Source organism: Podarcis liolepis, assembly GCF_965112155.1.
Source record: "Podarcis liolepis genome assembly, chromosome: 9".
Taxonomy (NCBI): domain Eukaryota; kingdom Metazoa; phylum Chordata; class Lepidosauria; order Squamata; family Lacertidae; genus Podarcis; species Podarcis liolepis.
The window spans coordinates 1,753,996-1,774,840 of NC_139564.1; the positions used below are offsets into that span (position 1 = coordinate 1,753,996).

At 50.7% G+C, this 20,845-nt stretch overlaps 1 protein-coding gene and 1 long non-coding RNA gene across 10 annotated transcripts in view; one reads left to right on the forward strand and one right to left on the reverse strand.

Annotated features, from left to right (window-relative positions):
* Window positions 1–20,845, forward strand: part of LOC310686051 — a 424,340-nt gene that overhangs the window by 88,175 nt on the left and 315,320 nt on the right. The gene's annotated exons all lie outside the window — the stretch shown is intronic.
* DYSF (dysferlin) overlaps window positions 1–20,845 on the reverse strand; it is a 195,327-nt gene that overhangs the window by 3,931 nt on the left and 170,551 nt on the right. For all 9 annotated transcript variants that reach the window (XM_083520415.1, XM_083520413.1, XM_083520411.1 and 6 more), the window contains 4 exons: window positions 12,432–12,531; window positions 10,783–10,952; window positions 9,397–9,506; window positions 8,321–8,468 (listed from right to left, as the gene is read on the reverse strand). In XM_083520415.1, the coding sequence (XP_083376541.1) occupies window positions 8,321–8,468; window positions 9,397–9,506; window positions 10,783–10,952; window positions 12,432–12,531 (528 nt within the window). The remainder of the gene's footprint in view (window positions 1–8,320; window positions 8,469–9,396; window positions 9,507–10,782; window positions 10,953–12,431; window positions 12,532–20,845) is intronic.

A 20,845-nucleotide genomic window follows, 5' to 3' on the forward strand; every position in this document is an offset into this window, starting at 1 on the left:
CCTCGGGGAAAAGGCTGCAAGCGCCGCACACACGCTGCAAGTGGCTCCTCAAATGGAGCGCTGAGCAGAGCCTGGGATGCATACTGAATATTTTTTTCTTGCATTCCCCTCTAGAAACTAGGTGCGTCTTATGGCCAAGTGCGTCTTATGGAGCAAAAAATACGGTATTTATACTTTTCAGATATATAAATTTCACTGATTTTACAATCATTCTGACATTTTAAAACTTAACTTCCTTCCCCCTCTTTCTGTGGTTCCGTAAATTTATTTTTAATATCTTCTGCATATCCAAATTAACTGTTTAGGGAAGTTTTTAATCACTGATGTTTTAATGTATTTTTAATCTTTTGTCAGAAGCCGCCCAGAGTGGCTGCGGACACCCAGCAAGATGGGCAGGGTATAAAGAATATATTATTAATATTATTATTATTATTATTATTATTATTATTATTATTATTATTTAACATACTCATATATTTATCTTCTTTAAATATATACTCTCCTTCCTCAAAAGTGGCTCTTTCCCCTCCCCAAAACAAGAGCAAATTTGCAGAAAACAACAAGTGTTCCTGAAGAAATAACCCATGTGGAAATACCTAATAGCACAGATTTCTTTTTATATATATAAAAAATTAACATTACTGGCCTGGCAGAGAATACTTCTGATATATTCATTTCCAGGAACAGTTTTGCTTCATCTCTTCCATATGTTAGAAGAAGAAGAAAACACCCCTGGTCCATAAACAGATTCTGAGCGCCAGTTAAAGTCTTCCAAACGGCCGATAACTTTTCCCAACAGGCGAGAGCAGCTCCTTCTTTTGCCCTCCTAACAATCTCTGCCACCGAGAGAGGCCTTTGCCAGAGGATGGACCGGGCAGGAGAGTCTGGCAGCGTCCAGGTCCAGGCAAGACCAGCAAGGACAATGTTTTCTGATTTGTTTCTTATAAATTTGGAAAACTAATAAAATTTTTGGGAAACAAAAAAAAAGACCAGCAAGGACAGGGGAGAATGAAACAGGTCATAACCTAGAAAAAGGGAGCGTTTGGCTTTCTGATCAACTCTTAGGGACTTCTGGTCCTCTTTTGTGCTGATTTCTTTGGGTTTTTTTATGTCTGCCGCTTATAAATGGGGGGGAAAATTAAGCTGGCAGTTCCCAAAGCGCAGGGCTGCCATAAGTCCAGAATTTCCCGGATGTAGCCAGGATTCATCTGCTGGAAATAACGTCTAGGTGGAATTTCTGAAAATCAGCAAAAATGTCCAGGAAGACCCAGGCATAGGGCAACCCATGTCAGAAGTGAGTGTTTTTTAAGCTCAACAACTTTGGCCCCAAAATAAATAAATGTGGCAACCCTACCAAAGCAGGCAGGACCCCCCTTGGGGGGAGGGAAGTGGGGAATCACCGGGGGGGTGTGTGTGCCATGAGGCATAAATGACCACCCGACTTTGAAAAACTGCTATCACTATGTCAAATTCATCCGTTCTGCTGTATCAACCAAACTTGAATAGTTTTAATTCGGTTTTGAATAAACGTGCAATGAATAGTGACCGTTTCGAATTTTCTCGTGTCGCCGTCTTCCTTAGTGGGTTGTGCAAACCTCCGTTAGGAATCATGCTTTTGATAAGGTAGGGGGATGAGTTTAGGGACCCAGGGGGTGAGTTGAGGAAGGGCCTTCTCGGTAGTGGCGCCCTCCCTTCAGATTTCAAGGAGATGAAGAACGACTCGACTTTTAGAAGAAATCTGAAGGCAGCTCTGTGTCGGGAGGTTTTTAATAGCTGGTGTTTTTATATATGTTGGAATCCACCCAGATTCAATAGTACTTATTAACAATAAGGGACAAGGGTGGTGCTGTGGGTTAAACCACAGAGCCTAGGGCTTGCCGATGAGAAGGTCGGCGGTTCGAATCCCCACGACGGGGTGAGCTCCCGTTGCTCGGTCCCTGCTCCTGCCCACCTAGCAGTTCGAAAGCACTTCAAAGTGCAAGTAGATAAATAGGTACCACTCCGGCGGGAAGGTAAACAGCGTTTCTGTGCGCTGCTCTGGTTCACCAGAAGCGGCTTAGTCATGCTGGTCACATGACCCGGAAGCTGTACGCTGGCTCCCTCGAGCAACGGGAGCTCACCCCGTCGCGTGGATTCGAACTGCTGACCTTCTGATCGGCAAGCCCAAGATGCTCAGTGGTTTAGACCACAATGCCACCCGCGCCCCGATGCCTCTGAATGGAACCAAGGGCCCAGTGGCTTGGGGAAAAGTCTGTAAACTGCAGAGAATGGTCTTCAATAAATAAGACCCTGGTGCACGTGCTCACATCTTCACCCTGACCCCCAGCTCTGGCAACCTCTGGACTATTCTCCCCTCTGTGGCCGGCCATCTTTCCAGCACGGAGCCCGTCACATAAATATTCCGAACGCTTCCCTTATTAAATCTGTAGCAAAGCCAAGCTGACATCCATGTTTATGCTGCTTGGAAAGAGGTGGAAAGCAGCTCCGATTCACACATACACACGGCTTGGCGAAGGCAGGCAGTTCCCTTCCAAACCCGCTGGATTTAATTGGGACAGGCTGATAGCCACTGCTTGGCCCGTTCTGTTGCCCCCACCCTAAAAAAGCAACGTTGGAAGGAGAGTGAGAGGAACCAGAGCCAACCGGGAAGGGGTGGGGCAGGGAAGTGTGACCCCAGGCAGTGTAATAAACTGCCGTTCGCACCAACTTATGAGGGGCTCTTCCCACTGGGGGGGCAGGGTGGGGGGAGGAACGCCCTCCGCCCCATAAAGCGAGCCAGTCCAAAGCGAGGCACATCATCACGCACCATTAGCAAGCTCCCTTGGCGGAACATGAGAACCTCCTAATTAATTTCCCACCATTTGTCTTTCGGGAGGCTTCCTCCAGAATATTGAGACTGTTATTTTTAGGGCTTGTCTGCGAGGCCAGGATGGGGAGGGGGCCCTCCCATCTGGGTGGAAAAGGCCAGTGTGGTGTAGTGGTTAAGAGCGGTAGTCTCGTAATCTGGGGAACCGGGTTCGCGTCTCCACTCCTCCACATGCAGCTGCTGGGTGACCTTGGGCCAGTCACACTTCTCTGAAGTCTCTCAGCCCCACTCACCTCACAGAGTGTTTGTTGTGGGGGAGGAAGGGGAAGGAGAATGTGAGCCGCTTTGAGACTCCTTCGGGTAGTGATAAAGCGGGATATCAAATCCAAATTCTTCTACTACTTCTTCAAACTTGGAGGGATGGCAGAAGCCCAAAAGGCTTCATCGCCCAAGACGGGGAGAAAGAGATTGTAGGAAGTGGCAGCAGGAGACGCCCCTTGTGGGCGGTGTGCCCATGTTCGCTCCATGTGGGAAACATGCGCAGGATCTCACTCTGCAGTTTGGGTTTGGGGTTTTTTCTGTGGCTGAGCCTGACAGAAGCCGGGAGCGCGAGAACACCCAGAGAGCCTTTAGTTAGCGGCCTTTAGCCTCCCTGCTCCACACCAAGAGGGGATGGTTCTCCGGGGTTTAGGATCACAAACTCATAGAGTTGGAAGGGGCCGTGAAGGTAATTTGGTCCAACCCCCTGTGATGCAGGAATCTTTTGGCCAATGGGGGGCTTGAACCCACAACCCTGAGATTAGGTTTCTCCTGCTCTAATGTCTGAGCTATTCAGTTTGAGATCAGGGTCTTTCCCATCCCAGGATGGTGTTGCCATCAAGGAAGGAACCTGGGTCCTTTCACATGAACAGCACATGCTCTCCCACTGTGCACTGGCCCTCATCCCCTGGGACTCATGCACAGTCCTAGGAGAGCATCAGAAGGGGGTTCTCAAGTCCCCTGTCAGCCACTGGGCAGGGCTGCTGGGCTACCCTGGGCAGGCCTGCCTTGTAGGAAAGAGGTAGCCATGGAAGAACATTATAGCCTCCCATCTACCTGTTCCAGCAAGGCAGCAAACTGAATCATGGGATCGTAGAATTGTAGAGTTGGAAGGGACCCTGAGAATCATATAGTCCAACTCCTGGCCTTGCAAGAATCTCAGCTACCTGAAGGAGCGTCTCCACCCCCATCGTTCAGCCCCGACACTGAGGTCCAGCTCCGAGGGCCTTCTGGTGGTTCCCTCACTGCAAGAAACCAAGTTACAGGGAACCAGGCAGAGGGCCTTCTCGGTAGTGGCACCCGCCCTGTGGAACGCCCTCCCATCTGATGTCTAGGAAATAAACAACTATCTGACTTTTAGAAGACATCTGAAGGCAGCCCTGTTTAGGGAAGTTTTTAATGTTTTATCATGTTATTAATATTCTGTTGGGAGTGGCCCAGAGTGGCTGGGGAAACCCAGCTGGATGGGTGGGGTATAAATATTATTATTATTATTGAAGCCCTGATAGGTTGGCCATCCAACCTCCCTTGAAAACCCCCAAGGAAGGAGAGTCCACCTCATTCCAAGGGAGTCTGTCCCACTGCTGAACAGCTCTCACCACCAGAAAGTTCTTCCTGAAGTTGAGTCAGAATCTCCTTCCTTAGAATTTGACTCTATCTGTTTGGGTCCAGCCCTGTGGAGCCGCAGGAAGCGAGCTTGCTCCATCTTCCATGTATGAGCTGAGCAGCAGTATTTTTAAAAGCCGGCCGTTGTGCAATTTTCCATCCGCATCCACTCTGATATGAAGCAAGAAATCACTTCTCGGGGCCTTGCCAGGCCTCTTCGTGTTTGGGGGCATCCCTGATCCTCGGAGCGTCACCAATTCCTCCCCCTGCCCTTCCCCAATGCTAGCACTATTGCCAAAGAGTAATGGGTAACAGAACAGGGAAAGAGATCCCAGATCCAGGGCGAGACGTTCAAGTCAGCAACCTCAATAAATGGGGAGAGGGAAGGGGTTGGGTGGGGGGCAGGGGAACGATTCTAAATAAATGAAAGCAGAAAAATTCCATGACATGCCTCAGTTGCTTTTCAGAAATACGAGTCGGGCTGCCCCTTCATTTTCACAAATCCAGCTCGATTTCTGTTCTGCTTCATCCCAGAGACTTAAGGGCTTCTTCCACCATCCAAATTGCCATGAAATGCAACCTCAGGCAGCAGACATTGACACCAAAGTAAGGCTGAAGTCCTGAGCCATTTTACCTGGGAGTGAGCCCCGGTGAATTCAATAGGGTCTACTTCTGAGTAGACATGGTTCGGCTTATGCCGTAAGTCTCAGAGGGCACTGACTTATACCGAGTCCATGTTTCTCAGTGCAGTGCCTGCACAGACTGGCAGCCACCATGCCAGGATTTCAAGCAAGCATCGCTCACAGCCCTAATGGGAGAAGGTCATCGGAGATGGAACCTGAGACCTTCTTCTGGGGAGGCAGATGCTCTGTCAATAAGCTACGGCCCTTACACCTGAGCAAACATGCTGAGGATCTGGTTCCATATTCTTAAAAGATCTGGGGAGTGTAGGGTTTCCATATTTCAAAAAGTGAAAACACAGACACAAAAGTTGTGGAGGCTTCTTGTCTAAAGAGAAGTTTTTCACCTATTTTTTTTAATGAAAAACACACACACAAAAAATCAACACTTCTGATATGGGCTGCCATTGTTGTTGTTGTTTAGTCGTTTAGTCGTGTCCGACTCTTCGTGACCCCCTGGACGCCAGGCACTCCTGTCTTCCACTGCCTCCAACAGTTTGGTCAAACTCATGTTGGCCACTTCGAGGACACTGTCCCACCATCTCGTCCTCTGTCATCCCCTTCTCCTTGCGCCCTCCATCTTTCCCAGCATCAGGGTCTTTCCCAGGGAGTCTTCTCTTCTCATGAGGTGGCCAAAGTCTTGGAGCCTCAGCTTCAGGATCTGTCCTTCCAGTGAGCATTCAGGGCTGATTTCCTTCAGAATGGAGAGGTTTGATCTTCTTGCAGTCTATGGGACTCTCAAGAGTCTCCTCCAGCACCAGAATTCAAAAGCATCCATTCTTCAGTGATCAGCCTTCTTACGTCTTAAGCCCGGGTTTTCCTGGACATTTTAGCCGCTTTCCAAAATTTCCTCCCAGATGCCATTTTCGATGGACAAAATGGCAGCCCTAGGGGAGTGGGATCGACAATTAATGAAGCGGAGATTTTCCTGTGGTTTTGTCAAGCATCACAGTGAGGCCACGAAGGACCTCCATGAGTCAACTGGTTGGCTATAGAAATGGATTAGGTCACCAATGGCTGCTAACCACGATGGCTGACTTGCACCACCAACACTGTCCAAGGTGGCATGCTTCTGAGAGTTGCTCTTGTGGTCGGATCCTGATTAGGGGTTCCCCATAATGGGCATCTGGCTGGACACTGTGAGAACAGGAGGCTGGACTAGATGGGCCTCTTTGGCCTGGCCCACTAGGCCTCTTCTGTTGTTCTGACGCTCTTATTTGTGGCATTGTCATGTTTTGCCCAAAAGATATGGGATATGCACGGATTGGAAACCAGCCAGGATGCCCGCCTTCAATCTTCTAGGATCCAAGCAGTAATGAACGGGTTTCCCAAGGGTAAGATCTGCTCACCAGCAGAACGTGCTCCCTTGGAAGACTGACTCTCCTTCCTTGGAGGTTTCTAAGCAGCTGTTGGATGGACATCTGTCAGGGACATTTCAGTTTCGATTTGTGAAGGCCTGGGACTCTGGCTTAAACTCGGAACCAGAGGAGTCTAAGTCCGCACCGGATCCTTTGCCTCAGGCATCATCTGAACCTAGTCTGGGGCCTGATTCTGAAGAGTCCCAGTCTGCACAGGTTCCCCTGCAACAAACACCAACTGGGCTGAGTCAGGGGCCTGCTTGTTTTACCTTGTTGCCTTCAGCTGGGCCATCACTTACAGCTGCTCCACTGCCGGTTGGGTCAGGGGAGGCTGAGGCGGCCTCTGGGTCTAGTTACCAACCAACGTCTCCCGAGCTGCAGAGACTAAGGTCTGAGAGAAGAAGAGACCTGAGTACTCGCAGGAGGAGTGCTCGTCTTCGGGCAAAACAGGGAGGTGAGTCACTGGGGGATCAGGACTGGCTGCTACCCCGACAAACATAAAAGGCTGTCGGACCCTGCCCCAGGTTGTGGGAGCAATGTTGCTATATGCCAGATCCTGTACCTGTCCTTGCCTGGTTTCCTGCCTCATGTCCTACCTTGGACCTGTCGGACTGACTCCTAGCAGAACCTTTGGATTCTGGACTGGTCCTGGACTGCGTTTCACGGGTTGCCCCCAGGCCAGCACATGAATCCTGCCTTGCAGGGGGTTGGACTGGATGACCCTGGGGGTCCCCCAACTCTACAATTCCATGCATAACTTGCCCAATACCATCATGCACAGAAATGGATGCACACTGAAAAGGGCATCAGGATAGGTGCCCAGCAGCCTCACCCCAAAAACAACACCTTCGCTGGCTGCTTTGGGTTCATCTGGGAAGCTCATCAGATAAGGGAGGCTGGGCTTCTCCCGGCAGCTAATGAGTTAGGGCCGCATTCCTGGGCAGCTAATGTGTCCAGGGTGACAGGGGAATAAAAACATGGGGAGTCTGCTGTGTTGCCAGGGAGCGCTGAGCTCTGCAAGGAACCGGCATCCCAAAAGGATCTGACCATTTGTCACCTCATTTGCCTGGCCACCTCGGCCTCCGTTCTCCAGGCCAAGCAGGTATGTTTTTAATATCCCAGCCGCAGAATTTGTTATGTGTGGGACCAGGGCAAGTGGGTCGTTTTTCTTATCAGGGTTTGTGCAGGAGGACATTTCGCGGCACCGAATGAATTATTCCAGTACTCAGGAACTTTGCCCCATAGCAAGCTGGGCAGGTGGAATCTAGCTAGGACTGGCCTGGGGGTGGGGAGGAAACTCTGCCGTCCAGATTAATGAGGCGGCAGCCCCTTCCTCTGCATTTAGGCCTCGGGAGGGGGCAGAGAAAGCGCCTTTCAAGCCCCAGGAACGAGCAACCCAGGCTGCGTGACTCTCCATAAAGCATCCTGCTCCATCTTTAAGCGATTCAAGCTGGGAACACTTTCCAGGAGATTCTCCACACTGAGCACCGAGAAGGAGTTGAGCTCCCAGGCAAACTGCTTTCTTGGTATGCTTCTCTTAGAGACGCCTATGATCCAACAGAGTCCCTTCCAAGCCTAAAATTGTAGGATTCCCTACCGAGAAATAGCACCTTGAAATGGAGACCGGGGCAAAAGTGGACCCAGTGTTCATGGGAGGCTGAAAAGGGTCTCTCACCCCTGCTATAAAGAGATGCTCATTTGGTTGAGATACTTGCATTTCAGGGGGTTGGACTAGATGACCCTCAGTGTCCCTTCCACCTCTACAATTCTATGACTTTGGACATGGAGTGTGCGTGCATTTCACCATCTAACCAACTCCCTGTGGTTCTTACCGGGAAGGCATAGATGAAGATCCCCAGGAAGAGCAGCACAATGAAGATTAAGAGGAAGACGAGGAAGACCCACTTGAACCGCCTCCACAGGATATACTTCAGAGTCTTGTAGGGGGAGGTAAACCACAGGAAGGAGGTCTCTGGGCGCCTGCAGACAAAGAGAGACACAGCTAGGCTCAGAAATCCTGGAAGCGGTACCAGGATGGGCCAGATACCCTTCAGAAGGGCAGTGCCCTTGGGCAGAGTCATCCCCTGGCGCTCATGTGGGGAATCGCAGCAGGTGAGACAGGGCAGGGTTGAGATGGAAGGTCAAGGCAACCACAGGCTTTTCAGAAGCCCACAGAGACAGGCATGGGTAGGGCCAGGGTGAAGACCTCCGCCTGTCTCCTTCACTGTAAAATTACTCTGCACTAAGGTCTTCTGATGGGACGTGGGTGGCGCTGTGGTCTAAGCCACAGAGCCTAGGACTTGCCGATCAGAAGATCGGCGGTTTGAATCCCCGTGACGGGGTGAGCTCCCGTTGCTTGGTCCCTGCTCCTGCCAAACTAGCAGTTCAAAAGCACGTCAAGTGCAAGTAGATAAATAGGTACCGCTCTGGCGGGAAGGTAAACGTCGTTTCCGTGTGCTGCTCTGGTTCACCAGAAGCGGCTTAGTCATGCTGGCCACATGACCCGGAAGCTGTCTGCGGACAAACACCAGCTCCCTCGGCCTATAGAGCGAGATGAGTGCGCAACCCCAGAGTTGTCCGCGACTGGACCTAACGGTCAGGGGTACCTTTACCTTTACCTTAAGGTCTTCTGAGGTATTCTAAAGTCTCAAGCTACCCAGAACCTGTGGTCTGTATCCCTAACTATACCGCCACAAGAGAGGGCCATGCAAGAGATGGGACAATGCAATAGAAGGATTGTTGCAGTGGGATAAAACAACAGACTGCAATACCAACGCAAGGAGTGCCCTGCTGCATGGCATGGCATTTCCCCCAAACCCGCTTCCCAACGTTTGCTTCAGCATGGACTGAAGGAGCACAGGCGCAGAGCCCCTTTGTATACCCCAAGGCGACTGCAAACTCCTCTTACTTTGGGTCTTCCAGCTTGGGATTCATGTTTGGTTCATCCCGGCCCAACCCAGCCGGCCTCTCGTCATGCTCTTGCTCACTGATGATCTCCAGGGTCATTTCCAACTTTCCCTGTATGGGAGAAAAGGGAAATTTTGAAGACTGAGATGCAAAGACCACAACACTGATCTGGGGAGACCAAGTGGAGGAGACACCCTTCTCTGCCTAAGACCCTGGAGCGCCAAGGCCAGTCAGGGCAGGGAACCCTGGCTGGATATACAAAGGGTTGTATCCAACATTAGTCCTACTCAGCACAGACCCACTGATATGAATAGACGGAACTAATTTCCTGCTCCTTAATTTTAATGGTTCTGCTCTGAGTAGGACTGAGTTAGATGTAGCCCAAGCAGTCTAATTCCCCCAGAATATTTAGGTACGCTTTCTGATTCAGGGTGATGTAAAGGCCCAGAACGGCCACCCCAGAAAACCTCTGTGGTGTTTAGCTTCCTTTCTGGTTGCCACTTTGTTAGTAGCGACTTCCAGATTGCAATTCCTTTACTGACGATTTGTTCATTGTTTTCTATGATTTACGTCATACTTGCAGCGCTCAGTTCTGTTATGGTTATTTCTTGTTTGTAAGGTGCTTTGGGATTCATTTGGGTGAAAAGAAGCATAGAAATACAACTTAATTCATCAAATTCCACAATTTATCTATGCACTGTGTGTGTGAAGAAGCATTTTCTTTTGTCTGCCCTGAAACTTCCAGCGTTCACCTTCCCCGAGTGACTCTGTTTGGTTCTAGCGTTCAGAGTTTTCCTATCTGCTTTCATTACAACTTGTAAAATCTTCTTCATTCACATTCCCACTTTTTCTAAACTAAAAATATGCAAATGCAACCTTTCCTCCAGCCCCTTGAACTTTTCCGAACCTCCATCAATTCTAGAACTGCACAGTATATTCCAAACAAGGTCACATCATAGATTTGTATAATGATTTGCATATCTGAGACTGGCAGGCTTATTTTCAAGGCCTTTCCAAATGATCCCTAAACATGGAATCTGCCTTTTTCACAGCTGTACACTAGGAAGACCTTTTTACTGAGTGATCTGCCACAATCCCAAGGTCTCTTTTCTGGCCTGTTCCCAGAAGCTCAGACCCCACAGTCGTGGCCCAGATCCTGCCACCCCTGCTCGACCCAGAGAAGGCTTTCATTGTGCAATGAGAAGAGAGGAACCTTCAAGTTGAACTCCAAATTTGAAGCATGGGAAGTCCTATTAAAAATTCATAATTTGGCAAAATATCCAGATTATTTTATATGTATAATTTGGAATATTTAATGTGATTGGATTGGATTGTTGAAGTGGAAAATTTAATAAAAATGTTTTTTTAAGAGAAGAGAGGGACCTACTCCGATGGTCTTTTCTCCGTTCTCCTCTGCCACGCAAGGCCACCAGCCCTTCACTGTCTTCTGCTCGAAGAGCGAGACCACCCTCTCCGCGGAGTCAAGCAGGTCCACCGTGCACTTCTCGGCTATCTTGACTGGCTTCAGCATGTGGTTGAGGTCCAGCTGGATGGAACCTACAAGGCGGGAAGAAAGGAGGAGCCCAGCGCTGTGAATGAAGCAGGCTGGATAGCCGCAGAGGACTCGGGTTAGGCAAGCTTCTGCCAGCAACAGGGGTGTTATTTGTGGGCAATCTGCCTTGGTGTGGAAGCCAACATCCACCGACTCCATGCATGAAGCATGGTTCTGCACAATATGGACACACAGGTTGCTTTCGCCATCGCTACCCTTGACCAGAAAAGCAGTCTGCTGAAGTTACTAGCATGCAGGGGTTTTTGACAGCCCAGCTGCCCACCGTTATAGATGTCACTTATTTGTGACCGAAACAGAGAACAAAGACCTGACTTTCATAAATGCTTTCATTCTGGTCACCTGGAAGGAATGATAGAATTGTAGCATTAGAAGGGACCCCCAGGAGTCATTCCTGCAATGAAGGAATCACAGATAGAAAAGACTTGACAGGCGACCACCTAACGTCTGTTTAAACACCTCCAAGAGAGGAGAGTCCACCATCTTCCAAGGAAGTCCATTCCACAGTTGGACAGCTCTCACCATCAGAAAGTTCTTCCTAAAGTTTAGTTAGAATCTCCTTTCTAACAAAAGGCCAATGTTGATTGGTTGTACAGTTGTACCTTGGAAGCCGAACGCCTTGGGGGTCAAATGTTTTGGCTCCCGAACGCCGCAAACCCAGAAGTGAGTGTTTTGGTTTGCGAATGTTCTTTGGAACCTGAACATTCGAGTTTCCTGCAGCCAATCGGAAGCCGTGCCTTGGTTTCCAAATGTTTTGGACGTCGAACGGTCTTCTGGAACAGATTCTGTTTGACTTCCGAGGTACCACTGGTATGGGGTCACTCAATGCCAATGGAAGGCAATACTTGTGAACAGAAGAGAAGTCTTTCCTCTTTGGAAGAGTAAGGAACACCTACTCAGCCTTGCTGGTCATGCGCCAGTGTTGAGAAGAACAGAAAATAAGTTCAACCATTTCTCAAAAGGAGACTGTCTGGGTCTGCTTTATGGGCTACCGCACAAGTCACAGCTGCCAGACAGCTGCCAGTTTGATCAGTTCCATATTGTGGCTGCCAACCAGTGGCAGGTCACCTATGCACAGTGGTTCACCTGTACACAGGACTGGGAAATTCTCCTGCATTTAAATTCTGGGCTTCATTCCAACTGCTCAAAGCACGCCAATTTGCTCCAGCTTTCAATGTTCCTCTTGGTTTCTGCGCGGGCCTCCATGCGCAATGCTGCTTCTTTGCATTGGTGATGTCTTGGCACAGGAAAAAATCCTGATGCCACATCAAGTTTCCTTCCTGTGCTTCCTTTCAATGCATGCGCAGTCAAAGAGTCCAGAGGGAAACTATGCCTGGCTGTGCATCCGCCAATCCCAAAACTAATTTTTGGAAATGCTACAAGTTAAGCGACGAGGACAGCAGAGTGAAATGCAGGGCAAAGAGTCCAAAGACAGCCCAAAGGGGGAAGAGACGCTTGCCACTCACCCAAGTAGTCATCAAAAGAGAACTTGTCGTTGTCCCAGATCTGAAGGACCAGCTGCGGACGAACTTTGTTCTCTGTCTTGTCCAGGCTCCAGAAATGCTCCTGCATTTATACAGACACGGGAAGACGGGAAATGCTCCGTTAGAAGGATGAATATTCTGGTTTCTTTCATTTTATCAGCTAAACTGAAGGCTAGGTTTGAGTGTTTGGTATCCACCAACGTCAAGAATCCCAGCATTTAAACATGGCGGCAGAATTTTTAAGGATCAAGAGGTGAACTATAAGAAGTTGGCATTAGGAGTTGAGCATGAATTACAGCAGGAAATGGGTGGGCATCAGCCCCCATCTGAATCAATCGCCCCTCCCCCATCACCTTTATTTATTTATCTATCACAAAATCGTCCCAGGGAAGGATCCAGACCCTCCCTCCCTATAAGGTTTTTGTTCCTTGATCTTCCTATGGACCTCGGTTGGTTGCCGTTGAGGGGCCTGGTAGGAATTTTTCCACTTGGCAAATTGGTACCAGCCACTTGGTTTTCGCCCACCTCGTAGCAAATCGTCACAACTTCCCTGGTATTGGCGGTTAGGCATTGGTATTGTTCTGTAGATGGAAGAGGGGAGGAAGCGCCATCACCTGCACCACATATTGGGGCAATAAAGGATTTCTGGGGGCGTGGCCCTGTCTGAAGCCTAAGGAGGTGAGGGCCTAAGGCACGCCCCCTATCAGTGACCCCGGGGGAGTTCCTAGTTGATGTGCATCAGCAAGACTCCCCCTACTGGTGGTTAACACTTCCCGGACTTCTAGAGGATGGGCTGAAGTTGGATATAGTCGGTGAGGACCAATGCCTAAGCCAATACCGCCCATCACCTGTAACCAATAAAGTTGTGGCCTTATTTAGCCCATTAACCTTAATAATTGCATCATGTGTCTTTATTTCACGGGGGGGGGGGCGGGAACTCCACGCAACTGGCATTCAGAAAGCCGCTTTCAGCTGTGGAGGCAGAGCAGAGCGTTCCTAGCCAGTAACCTTTGATAGCCTTCCATGAATTTGTCTCATGTTCCCAAAAGCCAACCCTGAATCCTGTGGGAGGGAGTTCCATAGTTTAACTCTGTGCAGTGTGGGGTCAGTGGGGTCCACGCGCTCTGCCTGACTTGGTACTATCGGCACGGGGATGTCCCGGAGAGAGTGAACATGAAGGAGGAACCCAACCAGATCATTGCGGGACACCAGTTCCTTCTCCAGTGGGGTGGTTTTGGAGCTTTTGCACCAGCTGGGCAGTCTCCAGAACACCTTGCCAAATTGGACCGGGCCCCCGAGGCTACGGGGCACGGATAACTGGGCAGCAGCCTGCGAGGAGGTCAGGGTGGAAGAACTAGCCACTCCACTGCCAGGGAGGACCGAAATCTCTCTTTTTGGTGGGGGTCGGAATGAAACCAGCTCAAAACAAACATCTGGGAGAACATTCCAGGGAGGCACACAAAGTATCCATCTTCATAATGAGCTCCCCAGAGGACCAGTGGGGGCCCCATCGCCTCAGACAATGGCGAGAGGAGGCCTCCAGAGCAACATCTGGGGGAAACGGCCTCACGTAGGATTAACCTCAAGGTGTCAGCTTCGAGGCACAATTACAAATACCTCCAAAGTCAAGGTGTGCACTGAGAGAGCTTCCTGGCTCCATTTATTTCGGGAGGAGGGGGTTTACAAGCCCGGCTTGATGCTTTGGAATAAAATAATGAGAAACGATGATCTGGAGAGATGGTGGAGCCCAGCAGGGGAACAGAGCAGGCCTGGCAAATCCAGATTGGAATTCCATGTTGGCCGCTGATTCAGTCCAAGGGTTCGTTCATGTGCTGGGGCCAGGAGCACCCTTGGGTGGTGGGGGAGCTCATTTGCTCCACACCCCCACCCCAGTTACTCACTATGGGCCCTACTAAAGCAAACAGTCTAATTGGTCAACGTCTAAAAGATATCGAGCATCAGAACAACCTGGCCACTATAAGGAAATTCTGCCCTGGTATGTCCATTTCCCACTTCTCCATTTTGATTCTCTGGCCCCCATATCTGCACAAACGTATTATCCCAAAATAAAGATGTGCTTTTACACTTGCAAGACTGGATGTTTTGCCATCTGCGGTACTTGAGGGGTCGATTCCAAAAGATCCCACCTGAGAAATGTCTTTGCCCCTGTGGAGACGGCAGCACCGAAACAGCGGCACACGTCCTCCTGTCTTGCACTCTGTACAAAGACCTGAGGGACGAGATTATCACCCCACTCGTACTAACCATCCCAGGGCGCTCAGACACTGCCGCAATGTCCTTTCGCCTATCAGATCAAAATGAGCAGATAACAGCAAAGGTTGCTAGGTTCATGGCAGGGGCAATCAGAATAAGGGCCACTAACTGACGGCTGATTCAGGACTTTAAATTGTGCTCTTATATCAAACTTCCTTTTCTGCGTATACTGTAATGTTTTAATGTTGCTATGGCCATTGGCTAATGAGAATAAAGTTTTATCTTATCTATCACACACACACACAGGCTTCCAGCAGCTCAGGTGACACCTCATGAAAGCTGGGCATTTGAAACAAGTGCCCCATCCCAGAGAGGTCAGGCTTGTGCCAGAGACCACAGACACCAGGTCTCCATGCCTGTTCATCACTCAAGGACATATCCGTTCTCCCACTCTGTGAGAAAAAGGCAAATTTCATGGCAGGGGGCATTGGGAAAGGAACAGAAAACAAAACTGGCCATATCATAATGCCAGTATATAAATCTATGGGATATGGGTGGCACTGTGGTCTAAACCACTGAGCCTCTTGGGCTTGCCGATCGGAAGGTCAGAGGTTCGAATCCCCATGACGGGTGAGCTTCCATCACTCTATCCCAGCTCCTGCCAACCTAGCAGTTCAAAAGCACACCAGTGCAAGTAGATAAATAGGTATGGCTGCGGTGGGAAGGTAAACAGCATTTCAGTGTGCTCTTGTTTCCGTCACAGTGTCCCGTTGCGCCAGAAGCGGTTTAGTCCTGCTGGCCACATGACCCAAAAAGCTGTCTGTGGACAAATGCCGGCTCCCTCGGCCTGAAAGCGAGATGAACGCCGCAACCCCATCGTCGCCTTTGACTGGATTTAACCATCCAGGGGTCGTTTACAGTGTGGTTTAGTGGTGAAGAGCAGTGGATTCATAATCTGGTGAACTGGGTTTGATTCCCTGCTCCTCCACATGCAGCTGCTGGGTGACCTTGGGCCAGTCACACTTCTCTGAAGTCTCTCAGCCTCACTCACCTCATCTCACTTTATTGGCTGAGGGAGCTGACATTTGTCCACAGACAGTTTCCGGGTCATGTGGCCAGCATGACTAAGCCGCTTCTGGCGAATCAGAGCAGCGCACGGAAACGCCGTTTACCTTCCTGCCGCAGCAGTACCTATTTATCTACTTGCACTTTGAGGTGCTTTCAAACTGCTAGGTTGACAGGAGCTGGGACAGAGCAACGGGAGCTCACCCCACTGCGGGGATTCAAACCACCGACCTTCTGATCAGCAAGTCCTAGGCTCTGTGGTTTAACCCACAGCGCCACCCGCGTCCCTTGAGAATCCTTAGGGTAGTGATAAAGCGGGATATCAAATCCAAACTCCTACTCCTCCTCTTCTTCTTCTTCTTCTTCTTCTTCTTCTTCTTCTTCTTCTTCTTCTTCCTCTTCCTCTTCCTCTTCCTCTTCCTCTTCCCCTCCTCCTCCCCCTTATCCTTATCTTTACCTATGGTGCCACCACATATACAATATTGTGCAAAGCTCTGTTGGCTTCACCTCAAAAAGGATATTGTCCAAAATGACGAAGGGGGTGGGGCAGCTCCCATATGAGGAAAGTTGGCCGCATTTGGGACTTTTTAGTTCAGAGAAAAGGTGAGAAAGAGGCAACCTGATAGACTGAAGTTTATAAAATGATGACTGGCAGGGAGAGAGTGGGAAGAGAAAAGGTTTTCCCCCTCTGTCTTAACACGAGGACTTGCAGACATCCAAGGAAGATGAACGCTGGAAGATTTGGGGCAGAGGAAAAGAAGGAGGTTGTGGTCTCTCTTTCCTTGGAGGTTTATAAGCAGAGGTTGGATGGCCATCTGTCAGGGATGCTTGAGCTGAGATTCCTGCATTGCGGGGAGTTGGACTGGATGACCCTCGGGGTCCCTTCCAGTTCTACAATTCTACGATTCTGTAGCTCAGTTCCCAGGAAGGCATGGTTGAATAGAAGGAGCCACGTATTGTTTCAAACAATGGAAGAAATATCTAAGAAATTTTGTATGTCAGGGGGGAAAAGACCAAGGTACAAGTATTAAATACTCATAGGAGGGAAGGATAGAGGAGTCTTTGCGCTTCGTAATACGGAGATGTATTATGAAGCTGCATGTTTGGTGTGGGTAAAAGAGTGGATTAGATTAAAAGATGCAGGTACAGTGGTACCTCTGGTTATGTACTTAATTTGTTCTGGAGGTCTGTTCTTAACCTAAAACTGTTCTTAACCTGAAGCACGACTTTAGCTAATGGGGCCTCCTGCTGCTGCTGCACAATTTCTGTTCTCATCCTGAAACAAAGTTCTTAACCTGAGGTAATATTTCTGGCAGAGTCTGTAACCTGAAGCATATGTAACTTGAAGCGTATGTGTCAGGGGTTTAGGAGCAGAGGCAAGGGCAAGGGAGGAAACAGAGAGCGAAGGGGAGGAGGCAGAAGAAAAGATGAGTGATGACGATGACCCGAGATCTCCGAGTCTTTCCAGTGAATCAGAGGATTCACAGAAAGGAGCACCAGTGGCCAGGGCAAGGGGGGAGTCTAGGGGGGCACCCCAGGAAGATAGAGCCAGAGGGGACTCAGAGGAGAGCAGTTGGAAATCGGGACCAGCGTCACCGCCAGAGAGCAGGGAAGAGGAAGGGAGCCAGGGGGCAAGCGCTGGCAGCTCACCACAGGAGGGAGGGCACGAGTCAGGAGTGGCCACACCTCCATCGGGGAGCGAAGAAACGGTTAAGCGGAAAGTGGAAGGTTGGGCGCGCGCGCCAAGTTCAAATGCACAGGAAGGCGGCGCAGTAAGCAGCCCGGAAAGGGAGCCAGGTCCTAAAGCCCGGCGCAAGGAGACAGGAGGGTCCGGGGGGTCAGCGTCAGAAGAATCCCGGAAGGAAGAGACCCCGGGGGGTAGAGGGACCCAGAGGAGGACAGTCAGGCGGAAAAGGTGGAGCCGGGCTAGGATATTAAGTTGGTGCACACGGGGCGGAGACTCAGACGGAGCTTCGCCGATCTAAGCATAAGACGTAGAGTTGCACGCAGCAGCTTGAGAATGGAAACTGTAACTCAATAAAGACTTTTACTTAATGATCGCTGGCTAGCGTGATCCTCTGTGAGCTAGGATCTTCAAGCAGCTCTGACAGTAAGCTCCGTCTCACAATTGTGGGCATCTACAGCCTCGAGGAGGGGAGAGAAGCAGGTGCCTACCAGCGAGCTCACGAACGGCAGCCGACATGACGGCTGAGGAGCAGATAGCGGAACTCAGAGAAGCAGTGTCACAACTGAATGCAGCGGCTCTCGCATCCAGGAGGAGAGAGGAGGAGGCAGCTGCCGCCTGCAGGGATCTCCAGGTCAGGTTAGACGTGCTTACAAAGCAGACACCCAGGCAGGAGGGAATTGGGTTGGCGAGACGAACAGGCGGTCTGGTCTCTCACTTCGATGGGAACCTGCAACAGTATCCCAACTTTAGAGCAGACGTACTGTGCGCACTGCAACTGCTGAATAAAGACTTTAGAGATGAGCAAGAGAAAGTGGGATTCATCATGTCCCATTTGCATGGGGATGCTAAAGCATGGCTGCGCAATTTGTGGAGAGATAAGGATCCGGCGCTCCAAAATGCGGATGCCTTTATTAAAGCGATGGATGGGTGTTTTTTATCAAGCATTGACGTGGATCTTGCCCGGAAGGAGGTGCATGGACTAAGGCAAGGGAGGGCCAGCGTGAGGCAGTACCATGCCCGCTTTTTCGCTTTGGTCAGTGCCCTGGAATGGGACAGAGATTCGGCCCCTGTAAGAGACCTCTTTTGGGAGGGGTTGCACAGCTCGATTAAAGATGAAATCGCGAGGGGGGAGAGACCCCGGACCACCCAGGAGGTCGTTCAGAGGGCACTGGCAGTGGGGGTGCGGCTGGAAGAACGTCCGTGGAGCAGGGACGAAGGGCGTGGAGGGCGCGAACCAGCCAGGGGCTCCTCCTTCCTTCCCAGAGAAGCAGCGCGTGCGCAATCCACGCCTCCACCAGGAGGAGGAGCGGAACCTATGGAGGTTGGAGGTGCAAGGGCTCAGTCAGCAACCAGAGCCCTAGCACCGGCAGCAGTGAAAGCGAAGCCTCCTAGAGGGAACAGGAAGTGTTACGTCTGTGAGGAGCCTGGGCATATGGCGAAAGAGTGTCCCCAGAGGCTCCACAAGCTCACTGCAGCCTCAGCAATGGTGACTGCAGCAACGCAGCAAGGAGGACCACAGCAGGGAAACGACGCAGTCTGGCTGGAGGAAGAGGCCCTGGGGCCCAGCCAGACGTGTTAGTGACACAGTCCCCAGAGATTTTACAGCCCGTGAACCCCCTCCCGCCCAAACCAGTAGTGAGGCTCACCGCATCTCTCCAGCTGCCCAATGGAATCACCATGGACGTGCCAATCACCATTGACTCAGGCAGCAATGCGGACTTTATAGGGCAGGACTTTGTCGACAAACACGCTATACAGTTGCTGCCGGCCACACTGCCCCTGCAGGTTGTCACGGTGGATGGCAGGGAGCTGCTCGGGGGGCAAGTGGTGAAGCAGACGCCACCGATGGTGATGCGACTTGGGAATCACAAAGAAATCATCAGCTTCAACGTCACTCAACTATCGGATACGCCCATTGTATTGGGAATGAGTTGGCTGGACAAGCACAGCCCAACGCTGGCTTGGTACCAGAGGCAGCTGACCTTCGGCTCTTCCTTTTGTGCTGAACACTGCATCGTGCCCCGGCAGGAAGGAGAGGAAGAGGAGTCACAGCTGCTGCTAGGCACGCTGCAAGCGATTCCCCACAAGTACGCAGAATTTTTGGAAGTTTTCTGCGAGAAGGAGGCAGACAGGCTACCCCCTCACAGACCATATGACTGCAAAATTGACCTGCTGCCGGGGGCGGCGCTGCCTAAAGGGAAACTGTATTCCATGTCAGAGGACGAACTGCAAGAACTCAAAGAGTTCATAGATCATAATTTGGAGCGCGGTTTCATCCGAGAGTCCAAGGCAGCGGGGGGCAGTCCTGTATTCTTTGTTAAAAAGCGGGACACGCCCCAAAAAAGACTGGTAGTGGACTATCGCATTTTAAACAATGGGACCAAGCCATCGGACTTCCCCATGCCCCAAATCGACGACCTCCTAGCGAAGGTGCGGAAGGGAAAAGTGTTCACCAAGTTAGACCTGCGAGGGGCGTACAACCTCATTCGCATGCAGGAAGGAGATGAGTGGAAGACAGCCATGTTCACGCCACTGGGTACCTACGAATATAGAGTTATGCCTTTTGGATTGCAAAATGGCTCCCACGTTTTTCAAGCTTTCATGCATCACGTGTTGGCGGGACTTCTCTACAAGACGTGCGTCTGTTTCTTAGATGACATCCTGATCTTTTCGGAATCGCAGCAGGAGCATGACGGACACGTCAAGGAAGTGCTGAGCAGGCTAAAGCAACATAGGCTCTACGCCAAGCTGGAGAAGTGCCAATTTGACGTGACGGAGGTGGATTTTCTGGGCTACAAGCTGTCTGACAAGGGGCTCGCCATGGACAGCGCCAAGGTTCGAGCGGTGTTGGATTGGAAGAGCCCACGCAACCGGAAGGAGGTCCAACGGTTTGTCGGCTTTGCGAACTTCTATCGCAAGTTTATCAAGGGCTTCGCTATGCAGACAGCGGCCATCACGGACACGCTTAGCTCCAAGAAAAAGAAGTTCATTTGGACAGAGCAGGCGGAGCAGTCCTTTCAGGCACTCAAGCGTCTCTTCGCGTCGGAAGAGCAGCTGCTTCATGTCAACCCCAGCAGGCCGATGAGGGTGGAGACAGACGCCTCGGACAGAGCCGTGGGGGCGGTCCTGCTGCAGAAGGACCCGCAGGGGGTGTGGCGACCGGGAGCGTTTTACTCCAGGAAGCTCAGCAAGTCCGAGCGGAACTACACCATCTGGGACAGGGAGTTGCTGGCCATTCATGCAGCGTTCAAAGCGTGGAGGCACTTCCTGATCGGCGCCAAGCACACGGTGCAGGTTTGCACGGACCACAAGAATCTGGAGCACTGGCGCACGGCACAGTTCCTAAACCAGAGGCAGATACGTTGGGCTGAGTTCTTTGCGAACTTCGACTTCCGCATAGAGTATGTCCCGGGGGACACTAACATCATGG